Raw genomic sequence first — 17404 nt, forward strand, 5'->3', positions numbered from 1 at the left:
TCCGCCGGAGCCGCAGCATCGGCCCATATCTCATAAAAGCTATTTCTCTTAAGACATGACTCTTAAGGATGGTGGTTCAACAAGCAATCATTGTATTAAAATGTCAAGAAAATCCCAGGATGCACACTACACATTTAAATGTTAGTTTAAATCAAAGTCTTTGGGAACATCTTGAATCTAAATTGCTATTTAAAATCTATGTGCTTCAGGCTTACCATTTCTATCATTTAATGCCAGTCAGCAGCCCCAACATATAAGATAAATGAAATAAATCAACTGTTCCTAGAGTCAACAGACACAGTAAAATCTTTTGTATCTTAATCCAGATATATTCAGGGATTTTATATATACATTCAATATATATCTTTAGGTTTCTCATTTTCACTTAGGTTTCATCTACTGCTCTTGTTAAGTCTACTTTGACCATATGAGTAGTAGGAGATGATCCTCCTCGGAGACCTTCCAAGAAGATCTGTGGTCTGGGTACGTTGCTAGAACTGTCACGCTTAGTCTGGGTGCCAACGTCTTTTGGCAAGTACACTTGGGTGGAGTTCTCTCTTCTCATATGGCTGAGTTCAGTCTGCATGGCATGAGTTAATCTGCGGCGCAAGTTGGCCTAAAGACACAAAAAGAATCAGATTAAGCGAAATTATTTTAGACCAATGTGCTTCACAGACCTGGAATGTGGCCCGCATCACCCTGCTGCCCACGTCACTGTTACAACTGTGGTGTGTTCACTCCTGAACTAACAGCCCTGTATGTAGCCAACACAGTTTGAAATCAGCTTTTTATCTGCTTTTATGTTTTGCTTTGGTCACTCTGCTTCAAATTTTGTTAAATGCTGGAGCCTTTTTTTCATTAGAATAAAATGGTGTTTTCATGTTAAGCTCTTCCGACGCTTCAAATTAATTTTAGTCAGTCTGAAGCACACTGAGTGGCATGGTGGGCAGATAAATCTCTTTGGGCATCTGAAACCTAAAACAAGCTTGAGGATCCCACATATTGTGGATAACCAAACTACAGGATTAAGCCTTTGTCTGGTTTCAAACCAAATGTGATGAGGTTTAGGTGCTGGTGTCACGAAGTACCAGATAAAGGGGAAAAAATGCCCCTCTTCAAGACATTGCTTGCTAACCCCTTGGCAAGGGGCAAAAGGTAGTTTATGATTAAAGCTCTCCTCAATCACAGAAACTGCTGTAGATACAACAACAAAGCCACTCCTCACGGAGTGGTAATATTACAAAGTCAGAACACTTGAAACAACAAAATGTTCCTTATTCCAGTGAGCCTTCTATGTCAGCAACAACGTAAACCACTGTAAACCATCTGACATGTTGTGGTCATTGAAATATATAAAATCCAGCCTCATGTGGTGGGATCCACCCCCCATATGTAAGTGAGAAAGTCCCTGGAGTCCAGTCCAGTCAACAGAGACTGGAGTCAATGGGAGTTGGAGGATGATTAAGTTGGCCAAATTCGGTGTTTGCAGCAGTGTGAGTCAAAACATTCCCCAGATGCCACTAGTTTGGTCTCCATCAACTGGAATGGACATTGAAGCACCTATATGGAGACACACTTTGATATCTTAATCTACAACTGAATCTTACGCACAGTGTCATCAAGGAAAATACAGAAAAGAACAATAAGGAATTTACAGAAGAGACACCATGGAAAGAAAGACAAATATTTTAGGTGTTGGGGGTATTGTGTGGTGTATTTTTTGGTTTTGTTTCGTTTTAATCTGAGGGTTTTAATGACAATTAAAACAAGAGCAGGCATGAGATACTGTTTCTCTGTTAAGTTTATCCCTCTTAAAAACTGAATGTACCTGTTGCAAGGAGCTATGCTTGCACAGAGAAACAAATGTGAGATGAAAATTTCACTTCCGACATCAAATAGGTGTTCTAACGAAGTCATATTTTAACACTTCACATCACTACAAGTTTTCTAGCCAAGTATGAACAACAGAAAAAAAAAAACCCAAGGCATCTGCTCTCATCTTCTAACAAAACCCTCAAATATGTCTGATGCTCCCCTAAAAGTATCAAATACACAGATGCACTGGTAAGCTTTTTCTGTCATTTGAGCACTTTGATTGTAAATGTTGTATCACCACCATATTACAAATTCAGCATAGTCACAGGAGATGAAACACTTCTGCATGCATCTGGGATTTTTTGTTTCAATGCAGCATCACCAGCCTCCCATATGGACAGTTGAGTACTTTAAAGTACTTTCTTTAAATATTTCAAACTAATGAGCTACAAATTTGTTTCTGAATGGTCCTCAGGCTCAGCTATTGGGAAACATCCACTTTTGCTTATGCTAAAGATAAACCACTGACCACATCTTACATTTATTTATGTGCATTTGTTAATTACAGAAGTAAAGGAGGCTTTTTCCTAGGCCTCTTGTAAACCTAACTGGCTTCTTTATGTTCCTCAGTAAGAACTATTCCTTAGAATCCTTTAGAAGCCAGTTAACACTGGCAAGACTTCTCAGACCAAAATTTTGGTTTCCTTTTTCCTTGGAGATTTCATGGCAAAAAGAACAACAGAAAGGAAACCACAGGCCTCCATAGTGCATGTGTTCACAGAAAAAAAATTAATCAACCCTGCAGTATTCTGTGTCCAGTTGTTACTGGTAACTGCAATATTCCCTGTACTCACAAGTTCACTTTGACTCAGTTGTGGAGATCAGGTGCTATATCTCAACAACTGCATGTCCTGGCAAACCACAGAAAGAAGCTTTTTAAAGATATACTGCTACTTTGAAAGCTTTTAGGTGTGTGTCTAACCTGCTGTGGACAGACTGTGATTTCCAATCCAACAGAAAATCATCATGATAGTATAACAAACATTTCATCTGGTTTATGTATATATAACACAAAACCTACTTGCTTTGTTTCTTATCACTCCAGATTGGTCCTAAATGAAAGAGGGATTTTTTTTTTTAAAGCAGAATTGGTTTTAGCAAACATGAAGAATCAGCATAAAATGAAAAATATTTCATTATATCAAAAAAAAAGGCTTCATGCTTTGATACCATTCAAGGATGGATAAGTTAGGTCAAAGAAAGCTGCTGCAGGGTCAGACACATCCAAAGGCATTCCTAACCATTCTGTCTGCCACTTACTACATTTTTCTTCTTCTTACTTGATGGTGATAAATATTAATTGCAATAAAGTTTTGCCTGAACCAAACCTTTCTGCAACTTTTCTTTTTTTTTACAAAGAAAGTATACAGCAATATCTTCAAACTGTCAAATTTATTTGAGTGTAGAGGAACAACTTAAAAATTCAATGCTAATCAACAAACTCTTATTACTTAAAGGTGGCAAATGAAAAATCTGGAATGGACATGGCAGTGGAAGCACTGCTCAAAAAATTGGGAAAAATACGGAAAAAGTGGGAGAATGAGAAAGTCTAGAAATATGGGGAGAAAATAAATGAAAAAAAAAATATTGAGCCAGTTGTAAAGGAAGTGTGTATATTTAAATAAGGTTATATTTATATTGCAAGAAATTAAAGTTAACAATAATTTATTCTGTACTTTGTTATCCAACAATGAAAATCTGGTAATAACAATACAAACCAATTTTATAGCTTTTCTTCTCAGCTCCCATTCATTCCATTCATAGGACGTCACAATAGTTGGAGGCAAGATATGAGTATCAGTTTGAGTACTACTGTCACATTTTATGGTTGTTTTAATCGAAAATCTGACTGCATTTCCGGCCTGGATGGAAAAAACAAACAAAAACACACGAAAACATCATCATCATCATCAACAACAACAACAACGAAGACAAACAAACAAAAAAACCCACCAAACAAAACAAACAAAAAGGAACAAAAACAAAAACAAAAAAACAAACAAACAAAAAAAAAAAGCAAGGCTTTAATGGTAAGAATACAGACATCTAAGAAAAAAAACATATGGATTTGCTACTTTTTAAAAGTAAATAACCTGCAAACCACAAGTGTATAATGATTTTTACATTAAAAATATTTTTGTTCCCCATGCTACAAAAAGAAGAAACCATTAAGTATTGAATGGATTTAATTTCTGACAGAAAGCCCTTCAGGCAGAGGCCACAGCTGAATTTCAGACTCACACATCCCAGGTGTGAGCTTTAACCACTGGATTTTCATAAAAGGGGATCCCACCACCACCACACCAGTATTTTATGATGCCAGGACCTCAGTGTATATTTATGAATGGATTAAAAATCATAATTAGGAGAAGTTCTTACATCCCTGCCAGAGCTGGGATATAAACCATATCTTGGCTCACCACGGGCCAGTTCAAGACCACATACTTTGCTTGCTAGGGACCTAGAGTTCACAGTGTAGCACACAGAATATCTATGAATCCAAATCAAGTCTTTGGATTTCACATGGTAGCACTGTTGCATTCACTAAGTTCCCTTTCATTTTGTAATATATTCCGTAATTCTTGTCCCCAGATACCACCACACCCTCATCCAGCACACACTGATGAACTGCTGAACTAAAGCTCCAGTTAATACGGTATCTGGCTTATCTTCTGTTGCATCTATTTACTGTCCCTTTAAACTACTTTAGCAAAAATGAGGAAAAGAAACATCAGACACAGGATCTTCCTAGGCTAAGGACTAACAGCTTTTATTGCTGGCACAATCCTTTGGCTCTACATATTCTCCTATGAAGAGATAAGGTGAAAACAACATTAAAGGAAAATGTTTCTTATCAACACCCTGAAGGCCTAGAAAAGATGGACGTTCAGACATACTGTTTGGCAGACAGACAATTATACTTCTTTCCTAAGGATGGGTATCATCTGTTCTCTTTATGTTATAGAAAGGACAGGCCAAGCAGTGACCCAACTGCTGTTCAGCAAGAGGCATGGGCGGTGTGTACCTGGGCATAGGAAACAAGGTCTTCAAACTGATGGCGAAGCTCAAGCAGTTGAATTAGCTCTGCATATTCTTTAGCTTTTTCTACATTCAGTTGAATGAACTTATCTGGATCTTGAGCAAAGAGGTATGCAGCTTCTTTGGAACTGAAAACATAACATCTCTCCCTGTGCTTCAAAATTCCAATTGCAGGATTTCCTAAAAAAAAAAAAAACAAAACCAAAACAAGCCAAACCCCACAAAATAAAATAGTGAATAGCATGATATCCAATACAGCAGGCATCTGTAATCTAGAATCTGCATTCCCTTCAAGTAAGTTTCCCTTCCTTTTTTTTTTTTTCTATGAAATCAGAATAAATCCCTGAAAGTAAGTATTTAAATATAGAAATGTCTGTTTCTTTGAGCCAGTACAACTGCTTTTGATCAGTTCACATCCACCATGCCTTAGTGCATGTCTGTTGGAAAAACAACAGATAAAACACCTATAGCAAAAGGCATAACAAAACATTGCTCATAACCCAGAAATGTTTCCTCTATAATCTCCAACAAATATTTGATTGCAGATGAGTGGTCCATTTATACCAAAGGGCATAACATTGAAATTAACTGAAGAAGCAGAGGAAGCAGCTGACAAGCTTGACAACAAATTAACAGAGAAAATGTCAATAAAGGCCAAACAACTTATACAGGAAAACACAAACAGAGCTCAAGGACAGTGGCAGGCTCTGCTTTAGCTGGCATTGCCCAAGAAAGGCCTACAATCACCATAGATAGTGGCTTGAAAATACTAAATGACACTACTCAGTGGCAATCAAAAAAGCAAAAAGAATTGTCAGAAATTATTAGGATGCAAACAGAGGGGGAGAAAAGAACCAACATTGTAACAGCCTATATGCTACATTTGTCAGACTACATTTTGTTCCAACACAACAGAGTAAGAAAAAGTAAAATGAAAGGATCTGGCAGTGATCAGGGGCTTGGAATACCTTCCACACAAGGATGAGTTAAAGAAAAGAGGCCTCTTCAGCATTAAAAAGAAGGAACTGAAGAGAGATAATATGATACGGGGTTATAAAACCATGAGTTGCATGCAATATAAAATTACTGTTTGCTAATTTTCCTAATAGAAAGACTACCAGGTCTTTGATGAAATTATCAACCCAGAGCTTAAGACCGTCTCAGAAAGAGGTACCTTTTCATAGTGTATAAAATTATAACTGTGGGACTCTTTGACAATCAGAATATCCCATGGCAAACTCTAAATGGATTCAAAAAGCAATTAGATAAATGAAAAAGCTCTATCAAGGGTTATTCAACAGAAAGGGATGGGCACAGCATTTATCTGAGGAAATTCCATAACCACTGGCTGCTAGAACAGGGAAGGATATAATTAAGGAAGGATCATCCCTACTTGATTTCTCATAATCTTCAAGTGTTCAGGACTGACCACATCCAGAAATTTGATACAGGGCTAAGGAGACCTTCAGTCCAACCTGGGACAGCTGTTCTCATATGCAATACTACATAAGAGTAAATAATTTACATTGCCATAAAAATATCTATTTTTTAATACTGCCAAGAAATCGCAGTATTTTTCTCCCAATCTTTTTAGGTTTAAAAAATTCTGTATGTAGAAGTTCTATTAAGGACAAGGAGACAGAAAACATGAACTGATGGGGTGACTGAAATAAGGCTTGCTTTCAAGACAAACGACCCTAGAATATACAAAAAAAAAAAAAAAAATCCTGATTAGTTGACTTAATCAGGTGGACTTTTGCATTCTTTTCAGAGAAGATTTTTGGTACTTTATATCCACTATTTGAAAATACATACAATGTAGGCATGAATGGGTCTGTTGCAACAGACAGATACACAAAATAGAAGGAATGACCATTTTCCTACATCTGTATTGAAACACATGAAAACCAATAAACAGACCTGCATTCAGCTGCAGTGTAAGTTACACAGATGCATATATAGCAGGGGGAAACATTTATCCATCCCACCTTGTTTCTGCCTCTGCTTGCTCAGGCCTGTTTTCTCTTTAAGCCCTCCTGCCTTCTATTTAGGGCAGTTTATTTGTGCATTTTTAAAAGAAAATACTTTAACAGAGGAAATAAGTTGTCTGAGATGAAAATTACAAACATGAAAATACAGAACTCCAGCTCTGACATAAGAGGATGCATTCAGAATATGTCTTTACATTTTCACTAGTACTCACGTGCATATACAGTATGGAATACAAAGCTTACCTGGGAGGGTGAGGCCTTTCACACCAATTGCGTGTGCACAGAAACTGTGGTACTGGATTGGCAACTGGTCAAAATTATCAATAGTCTCTGGAAAAAGCCATTCTTGGTTCCTGAAATCCGAAACATTCACTCTGATTCCTAAGAAAAGGTTTAACAAAGGAAGGATTTCAGTAACAAAACATCAGATGTTTAGAATATAATAATGTTACAGGACGACGGGATTACTGTGGTCTTTACAGGATGACCTGCAGTGCCAAGATCCCCAAAGCCAAACTTTATTGCTGCCTTAAGAGAGATCCTACTGAAAAATCAGTCCTGCGGGAGCCTTTAGTAGCATTAGTTCGCTTTGCAAACAGGGCATGACAACAGGAAGGCAATATCTTAGTCTCCTATTTTGTTTTCACCCACTCACGTATTACAAATGCCCCAGAGTACAACTTGATTACTAGGGATACCATCTTACAAACTAACACTTCTGGTAATCAAAGCCCTGTTAAATTAGCTTTTTATTCTCTCCTTCCATTTCAGAAGTTCTGAAAGGTATAAAAAGACAAACAAACTCAAGATAGGTCAAAAAAAAGTAAAGTATGTTTGTGCCTATTAGGTATATTTTATGTATAAAAATGAAAGCCCAAAGTACACTACATGAAAAATAAATCACCACACTGCAAGACTAATTTTCATTTGCTGTGTAAATTCTGATAATTAAAAAAATCAATGTGTAGCACCTTCTGTAAATAAAATCAAACCCACAAAATCTTGGAGAATGAAGGAAATTTAAAAAGTAATAACTTTTCATACCCTTGGTTTCTCTTATCCTTTCCTCATCACTTTTCACAGTCATTCCTTCCAGAAGAGATGACAGCATGTCCTCAGGAAAAAGCTGTGATTGGATTTCTGAGAACTGTTGGAGATTGTTAGTCATATTTGTGAGGAAGTGTAGCAGTAGCGTCTCATCCTGAAAGCCGGTCCAGAGGTTGGAAAGTGCAATAAAGAGAGGCTAGATAAAAGAGAAAATTATCTGAAATCCACTTTGTTTTATATCTGCAGTGTAACCCAAGTGCTGTGCAGAAGAATCCCTGCTATGAACAGAGTGAGGCTGATCTCCAAGGCCTTCAGCACACAGGAATTTCAGGGGAACTCCTGGGATTTGTCAGAGGAGCTCCCATCACATATGTCCAGAATGTATACCTATAGGACAGAATGGTACTTTTCTACATTTTACTCCAAAGCCTTTCCCAAATATGTTACTTTGAGGTCACGCTTGGTATTGAGCGCTTCGCTGACAACACGGTTTTATAACTGAAAATAAGGTGGACAGGAATAAGAAAGATGAGAAGAAATGCACCTGTTTAAATGCCAAATGAAGTAAAACCCCACCTATATGTGCAAACTATCAAGTTTTGTTATCTTGTCTGACCTGTTCCAGAGCAACCTGGTACCACAGCCCCCAGGCACACACAGACTGAAGTGTCAGATCCCACCTGAGATATACCTCTGTCAAAGTGCCTGCCCCATGAGTTGCAACTATGATGCCTTTACAGGGAGTATAAAAAATACTCCTGAGTAGGTGAGAGGTGGATATGATCTTCCTCCCTCCTTCACATTAGACTTTATTTTGCTTTCTAATTATTTGTTTGGAAGTCTGAAATATAACCTATGTGTGAACTGCATGCTAGTTCAGCAGCTAACTATAAGAACTTAAAACGACAAACATATTACACAAAATAATGAGCTCTTCCATGAAAAGCAAATTAAATGAAACTGTTTTTTGACATATTTCTCTCCCATTTCCCTTTCACCATGCTGTCATAATAATCCCAGAGTTTCACAGGGTCATCAAGCACCCTCCTTCACAATACCAGCAGGTAACATTCACATCGCAGATTTGATCTTAGGAAAGCTCCAATTGTGCCTCTCTAGGTGCTTGTTTTCCACAAATCATGCAGAAAATAACATGTTTTGAAATCTCCAGACTGTTAAATTCATCTGAAACTGGCCAACAGGTTCAGAAGCTATTGGAAGAAGCAGAGGCTGAAAGTCCCCTCACAGAAACCTGATTTCTTTAGAAAAAATTACGTCAGGGAGTCATACTGTAATTACAGGAATTGCTATCTGAAGGTACTTTTAAAGAATCACGCTCTGATGTGCTGTTATCTGTCATCGTTATGTACCTACTAGGTCTGCAAGGAACAGGAGAGAATTTTTGCACAAAACAGGAAAATATCACTGTAAATCTACAAATACTGACAAATTACTCAAGACACAGCAAAATGCCATTTATTTCCATCTCTCCCTTTTTGTACCTTGCTTTTCTTTTACCTTGAGATCAAGTCCTTTAGTTTTTTTGCCCCTTCAAAAATTACTCATGCTGTTACAATAGAGAGAAAATAATGTAGCGCTTTTCTAAACACAAGCTATGCAAAAATACACCAGAAAAGAACTTTGGTAATTTTTTATAATTAAGAAGAAATAGGTTTCCCATTCAAAATACTTACAAAAACTTCATTGGTATTTACAGAAACCTTATTCTGCACTGTGTTTTTCAACTGCTCCATTGTTGCTGTGAACTGCACATTCATCTTTTCAACTTCTTGAGCACTTGTAATTACATCAGACTGAAAAGAGAACTTACTTCAGGTAAGAAGTGTGACAATCAAAGAACCAAGTATTTAATAATACGTATTTACTTAGTCTCTTCATTCAACTATTTTCAGACAATGTTCTAAGGAACGAAATGCACCCTAACTTTCTGTAAAATCAATTTTTCCTTAAGTGTTCAGGCATAAAACCAGGTGCTTCTCTCAAACATATGCTAGTAATTTTTTAATAGAAAATCTCTACAACTTTATAGTGAAGAGAACTGAAAAGAATTGAAAAGAGAAATATTTTTCTAAGCTTTATCTTATACAGGAAAATCTTATAAAACCCTGCACTTTCTCAAAAGGCAAATTTAAAGATCTTGATAAAGAAAACAAATTTCAGTAATTTAAATTGTATTCTTCAAAAACTTCTGATGACTTCATATGTGTTGAGGATGTCTGCAGACTAAAATCAAGGTGACTTATGGACTGAACAGAGATATTTTTTTCTCTCATGCCTTTTGGGGCAGAGTATCAGTATGCAAACAAGAAAAAAGTCCTACTCTTTTAGTCCTCTGTTAACGAAATTAAACGAAAAAAGGAAACCTCCAGAAATTAAATGGAAGCACAGTCACACTGCAGCAAACAATTAATCCATTTTGTCTTAACCAAAGCCAGCAAGTTAGGTACAAAGTTCATCATGACAGATGATGTAGGTTCTCATATATTGAGAAAAATTTGATTTCAGAGATTTCTGAATTATTTTTTCTTATATTTCTGTCCTGTATAAGTACGTAACTTGAATACATTCCATCTGCAATAAAAACCTACAGGATATAACATGATGGTGTCTCACCAGAAGGATGCAAAGGAAGGCCTCATATTGTCTCGCATTGAACAGAGCTTCTTTCAGTTTAAAAGAACTAAGCTGTGTACATCTGTCTTGGTCTTCCTGCATGGATTCCAACAGAGCTGTGTACTGGTGGGCTCGTGCTTGGCAAGTATTAAGACTTTCATCGAGAGTCTGTGTAGCTGACGGAATGGCTTCATTCAGAACAGCTGGCACTGTTTATATAGAATAAATATGAGATACATATAAAAATAATTATCAAAATCATTTGCAAACGGTTAAAGTGAAGTATTTGAGCAACGCAGTCTTTTGTCCTTATATTCATGCATTTCCAAATGCTTGCATACTAGATTCGACCACTATATCTGACTAGTCAAGTAGTTTCAAACAGTCAGAATCACATGTGTGAAAATGTCACAGTCAAGTCAAGGACTGTGAGAAAACTTGCTTTACAGTAGATGCAGTTCAGTTGCTACTGCTGACATGGGTTTCCTGAGAGACTTTAGGCAATCTGGACAATTTTCAGTTCTCAGTTCTCTCATTTGTAAAATACTAATAACAACAGCAGGCTTCCCGTTCTCTGGGCACTTTGAGGTCTAACAGTGCTCTGAGTCAAAGATTATTACTAAAAAGAGAAGATGGATACTACATGAAAAAACATGCCTATGCAGTTATTAAAATTCAGCATGAGAACTTAAAAACCCCACAAATTCCCCCCAAATGGCACAGGTCAATAAAAATCTATTTTTGCTAATGCAGAATATACTATAAATAATATTTTTTCTTTACAATTTCATTATGGATAGCAGACAACCACACACTGAATATTTTGATAGGTTTTGTTAATTAAGCAGACATCTATGCAAGGAATAGGATAAGGCCTAGCCACTTTCTTTAAGTGCGCAATACGGCTCTGTGTTGTGTGTGTTGAATTTCTAATGCTTGCAGCATTGGCAACCAGCAGTACAGTAATAAGGCTCGTGTTATGTCCAGTCAAAACCCTGTGAGCATAGAAAAGCCAGATTTAACAAAGCTAGAATGGGAAGTAAATTTGCACAGGTCTAGCCACAGGTAGAGAAAGCTCAGCACTTGGCTGATTTACTTTTTTGGAAACAGGGTAAAAAGCCAAGGCAGAGCCCTACTTCAGCAAGTCCGCTGCTAACATGTAAATTAAAGCTTTAGCAGTCTAACTACTGGCCTTAAGCATTAAGGCATCCTAAGCATTAAGGCATCCTAAGGCATCCTTAAGCATTAAGGCATTCTAAGAGTATTCATGCTGTGTTTTTTCCATCTGTTTAAAAGTGATACGTAAACAGGTCAGTGCAAAGAAGTCATATTATCTGTTTCAAGCAGTTACAAAACCCGCAGATATTACAGCGACAAAGACCACGTGTTGTATATCATGCCTTTTGTATAACCACAGTAGCTGAATGTTCCCTTATGCTGTAACCCAGGCCCAGTGAACCTAGAAGAGAGCCAGCTGCAACACAGAAAGGTGCCATTCGTGGGAAAGTGTGTATTATAAAAACAGAAAACCAACAATGCTTTGCTTGGCATGTGAGAAGAAAAAATATCACCAAAATCTAGAAAGTTGCTTAGTTCTTTCTCTGATGTGGTAGGTGTGGGGTTTTTTTCCTACTTATAATGCTTTATTTAAAATACTGTCTAGCTAAGCAAGTGCTTTGCTTTCCAGTAAAGCACAATTTCCTTATCAAAAGAGGTATGTGCTATAGCCTTTATTCCTGAAACTTTGGTCTTGACTTTTTTTGTTTATTAAAGGTGCAGAAAGATTCAAAATACAAAAGATTTTTGAGAACATGTTAAGAATCTGAAGGGGTTACTCTGAATTAAAAGGATAAAGATATTGCCCCAGCAACTTTAACACTTCTCATCACACATAATCAACAGAAAATTGTAACTGAATTGACAGTGTACTTTCAAGATTTTAATTAACTGCTTTTAAAGGCAAATGTTACATATTTAATTCACGTAATGGCAAGGGATCAGCAAACAAATTACCATGAGGTAAATGAGTGTGTCAAGTTAATACTTATAATCCTTCCACATCAAGCAATAGGGTTCCTCTTAGCTAAAAATTAGTAGCCTACATGGAAACCTTTAATCAATACCAAATATGTACTTTTCCTTCAGATCTACAGAACCAGGGTTGAAGCTGTTTATCTAGAGAGATGGGCTACTATTGGAGGTGCTCCAGTGAAGAAAGTTGGGAAGAATTTATTTGGAATACACAGTCCAAATGAAGTTGTCTACTTACAGTCATCAATGCTGCTTCCTCCCTTCCCACATTCCTTGTTGTACAACCGAATCCCTGTGACTAGCATGGCAAGATTTTTCAGCTGTTGCTCTTTGTTCTTCTTGCTGAGTGAGATGAAAGTATTCATCTCTGTCAGGGGGAATACACTCTGCAGGGCAGCTATAAGCATTACAAAGGGTGAGAAAATGCTCAGTATGAGAGAACAGAAAATAAAATAATTAAACAAGTAAAAATACCCTCTCCTGAACAACTGCAAAAGATGGGAAACCCATGGCAAATTTAGACTTCAAGGCTGAGCAGTGACAGTTTGGTTAGTAAGCTTTCATCAGAGTTTACCACATCTGTATTTAAAGATCAGCAAAGAGAAGGAGCATTTTTATTCTTCAGTAAGAAAAGCCCATTTTCACAGCTGAAAGTTTACTGACCTGTTACCTCCCTGACAACCTGAATATCTGTTGGGGGTCCCAGGCCAGAGCTCAGCAGCACATAGCTAACAATCTTTCGATACACATCCTCCGTTTCTTCTTGCACACGAGGACGACTATCTGTGATTTCTCTGAGCACATGAGCCAGCCTTCCCTCCAGAACATGGTGCTGCTCACGGAGTAATTCAGCTAGGAAAAAAGAACACTTAGAAAGTGCCATCTAAATTCTTTGGAATTTGGGTTGTACAGAGGGTGTAATTAATTTCCACAGTCAGAGCACCAATTTAAGGTTTCTGAAGCACAGAGAGGTTCAAGGTACAATATCCTTATAACTAACAACAGCGGAGCTAAACTTTAAAATAATTAGCATGATTAACATGAGTCAGTTGAGTCCAAAGAACTATTCAGCCCAAACTGAGCAGCAAGTGTCTGGCTCTCTGGACTCTTCTGGCTGCAGTAGGACATAACACACACACATATTTCATACACACCTGAAGTTACACACCCAAATCTGAACACTACCCAGGATCTGAGAATCTTACTGGACTTACTGAACTTATTGAGTCCAGAAGACTTTGGAGCAGCTTCCTAATGTTGGTAATTTTTGGATATAATCCATGCTAACAATAAATTATAATAGGTTAAAACTCAATTAGAGAGACCGATAAAACATCAGGTTCTCTTTCAGATACATGAGTGCAGTTCTGGGTACTGGTTCTCTTTCAAATACACAGGTGCAGTGCAAGTTTTTTGTGCTGAAGGCAGCTAGCCATTGCAAAACTGAAAGCATAACTGTTCTCAAGCGATCTAATACACTATATTCAGTAAATCTCTCAGACTGGATGAAATGAATTTACTCTCCAATGTATATTTTTTCCCTACTATATCCATATGGAAACACCATGCTCCTATGTAGTATATTTATCCAGGGAGATTTATTTTGCTTCACTGCCAGCAGTCATTTAACAGGAATCACTATTAGCTCTACAGAGAGAGATACTAAATCCTAACCTCAGCATCAACTTCTATGAAAACATATTTGAAATTACCTCGGTTTGTGTAGTTCATATCAAAGTAAACTTGCATCTTAATTGTGCTCAGAGATGGGTTTGTTGTATCAAGCAATCTGGTAACACAGAGCTAAGAAGAGAGACAGAGAAGTGAGTTCTTATTGCTGGGGAAACATCTGAACCAACGGTGACTATGCTACACATTTCATAACATCAGTAGAGCCCCCTCACTACTATTCTCTCTATATAAGGCATTTATAAGGCATTTATTTACATGAGGAAACATGCAGTCCAGTCTTTAGCTACAGAACCATGAGAATAAACTGGCATTAACATTTTTGAAGTGTTCATATAAAAATAAAACAGCATTTTAGTAACAGGAACAGGTAGCAAATACTGCTGTAGTCTTAACTAAGTATTGACTCTCAACATCATGTCAGAATTACCTGGGTAAGATTTTGCACATCTTTTTCCATAAGGATTTGATCCACATTAAAGTCATTTCTTGGATCTAAAACAACAGCTTTCACCTAAAGATTGCCAAAAGAAAGCTATTAATTTACATCTCAACATATACTCTTTGCAACTAACCTTTTATTTTCTGAAAAATCTCAGATGCAGTCAATATTTCTCTACTGTTCTTTTTTTCCTTTTCCATCTTTGATAATGAAACAAAGTTACATCATTTCACACGTTGATCATTTCAATGTCAGTTCACGGACATAAGTGAAAAAAAATCTATTTGTGATGCAAAATTTGCAGAGAAATATTTAAATATATCTCCTTTAAACATTTCCTGGAAAAAAATATTTTTCTAAGTAAAATCTTATAAAAATCCATCATAGTTGTTTATAAACTTCTCAGTTGGTGTTATGTGCATGAATATTAATGTTCACCATTTGGATTAAAAAAATCCATAGTGCTCTGCATACAGGGAAATATGTCCATGTTTGTGACTGGTGTGCATGCTGGATGTCTAGCCAAGCACTTTTACAAGTTTTTTACTCATTAAAATTTCCATGCTTAATTGATTAATCCTGCTTTTGAGACCAATGTATTTTTTAAAGCCACGGTGTCACCATTAGGAAAAATATGTCATACTAACAGTACTGCTGTGAACAATTTACATTCATGTACACGTTTATCAAGAGCAGATTCTGTTCTTATACCATCAATAAAGAAATAAATTAGCTCCATCTTTCTCCAGACACAGCTTTGCAGGTGCATTCACACTATATTCTGCAGCAGTTCTGTGTCTCCTAAGAGTAAAATGCCAGAATGTATAATGTTTATTAGGATATTTATAGTTGTCTACGAAGGGCAACACTGAGATTGATTTAATTTCATTTTTAGTTTAAGTGGGATCCAAGCCTACTCCTTCAAATATTCAGCCCATTTATTCTACCTGGCCCTGCCTAAACAGAGAAACAAACAAAAGAATCCATCACCATAGAGGGAAGATGTAAATGCTGAAGAATAAATATAGCTGCTGCAATAAACATTCACCGATGTGTCATCCCTTTTTGGTCATTCATGAGAGTGGAAAGAAATGTTTTTAAAACTTGGGAACACTTCTCTTTTTCACTTTAAAAAGAAATAAATGGTTTATCTGGTTGTAGGAGAAAACTGAGGGAGAACTCTGAGTTCAAAGACTTCGCAGCACTCAGAACCTGCAGCCTTTTCAGGGCCTTGTATTTGGATAGGTAGCGTTTCAGAGGAATGAAATGCTTTTTCAGGTTTTTAGGACCCTATACTGAATATCACTGAATACCCCTTTACACCTTGTCAATGCGGTCAATTGGAAACCGAGATATTTGGAAGTTCAAAACATCCTGGAAAGCCTGGGCCAGGCTGCCCTGGAGCTGCCATTGAAGTTTGTGGACTTTTAAGACCCAAGGAGTGAGTTTTGTCCTGGCTCCACGTCACTCAGTTGGAGCAGTGTCAGTCAGCAGCTTTGGGGGAACTGTTCACCTCAAGTTGAGCCCCCACCTCATGGAAGCCTTAAAATACGTTTTGAACTGCCAAGCTACGGGCACACAGGTTTGAAACCTGTGATCTATATGCTAGCAATACATATTTATCTTAATATTTTACAGTCCATAGCAGAATTTGAACAAGATTAGGAAAACATCCAGATGAAATAATAAAAAAAAAAAAACAGCTTAGAAAAACACCCAGATGAAATAATAAAAAACTCCACCTCTAAACATTTAATTTGCTCTTACCATGAATGCCACCAAGGTTTCAGAAACAGTTTGTCCCTGGGTGGCACATTCTTGTCCAATTTCACGAACGATTTTCTTGATGACGTTTTCAGTCTGGTTGCAAGCCATGCTGGACAAACACACACCTTAATGGGAATTACATTTATTTCAGATTTCGGGTGCGTCTTTCAACGTTTTTCCACGAGGGCCTGAAGGTCCCCCTCGCCCCGGTACCGTCGGCCGGGGGCCACCCGCAGCCCCTCGGCCCCGCCGCTTCCCCGGGCACCCCCCTCCCGACCCCGCAGCGCTCCCGCCGCCCCGGGCCCCCCGGAACGTCCCGCTCCCACCTGCCCCCCCGGCTCGGCCCGGCCCGGCCCGGCCGGCAGCAAACGGGGAGCGAGGCCCGCAGGCGCGCCGGGCGTTGCCATGGGGACGCGGCCCGGCCTGGGCCGCTGGCGGGCCCGCCGGAGAGGGCGGTGTGGGTGCATGTATGGGTGTGTGCGTATGGGTACACAGCTGTGTATGCAAAACACGAGCTTACATACAACGTGGGTATGCACGTAAAGAAATACGTGTTTATATAGTATATATACACATATACATACGTGCCTGTGTATATGCAAAACACAGGCATGCGGAGGCATAGGACTATGTGTATATGTGTACATAAACATCTGTATGTGTATACAAACCATGTATGTGGATGCCTATGGCTATATGTAGATACACATAAACATACCTGTGTACATATAAACATGAATATGGTATATGTACCTAAATATATACAATATATATGCTTATGACTAGGCAAAGCACGTATGTGAATATGTAGAACATACATACTGGGATATATAAGTATGTATTTATAAACATAAACATGTACGCATCTATACAAACTAAAGGCAGCCAG

The 17404-nt window shown here is 37.8% G+C and overlaps 1 protein-coding gene across 1 annotated transcript; it reads right to left on the minus strand.

The window, feature by feature from the left end:
• Window positions 1–385: 385 nt before the first annotated feature.
• Window positions 386–16632, minus strand: CFAP206 (cilia and flagella associated protein 206; the record flags this gene model as incomplete). The annotated part of the gene is made up of 12 exons (XM_082048735.1): window positions 16516–16632; window positions 14737–14820; window positions 14330–14420; window positions 13281–13469; window positions 12856–13014; window positions 10587–10795; window positions 9647–9766; window positions 7950–8148; window positions 7149–7286; window positions 4901–5094; window positions 3594–3737; window positions 386–616 (listed from the first exon to the last, which is right to left on the minus strand). The coding sequence occupies exons 1-12, from the start codon at window positions 16621–16623 to the stop codon at window positions 386–388; spliced, it is 1866 nt and encodes a 621-aa protein (XP_081904861.1). The 5' UTR covers window positions 16624–16632.
• Window positions 16633–17404: the final 772 nt, after the last annotated feature.

The sequence above is a fragment of the Streptopelia decaocto genome (genome assembly GCF_964273445.1).
Source record: "Streptopelia decaocto genome assembly, chromosome: 3".
NCBI classification, from domain to species: domain Eukaryota; kingdom Metazoa; phylum Chordata; class Aves; order Columbiformes; family Columbidae; genus Streptopelia; species Streptopelia decaocto.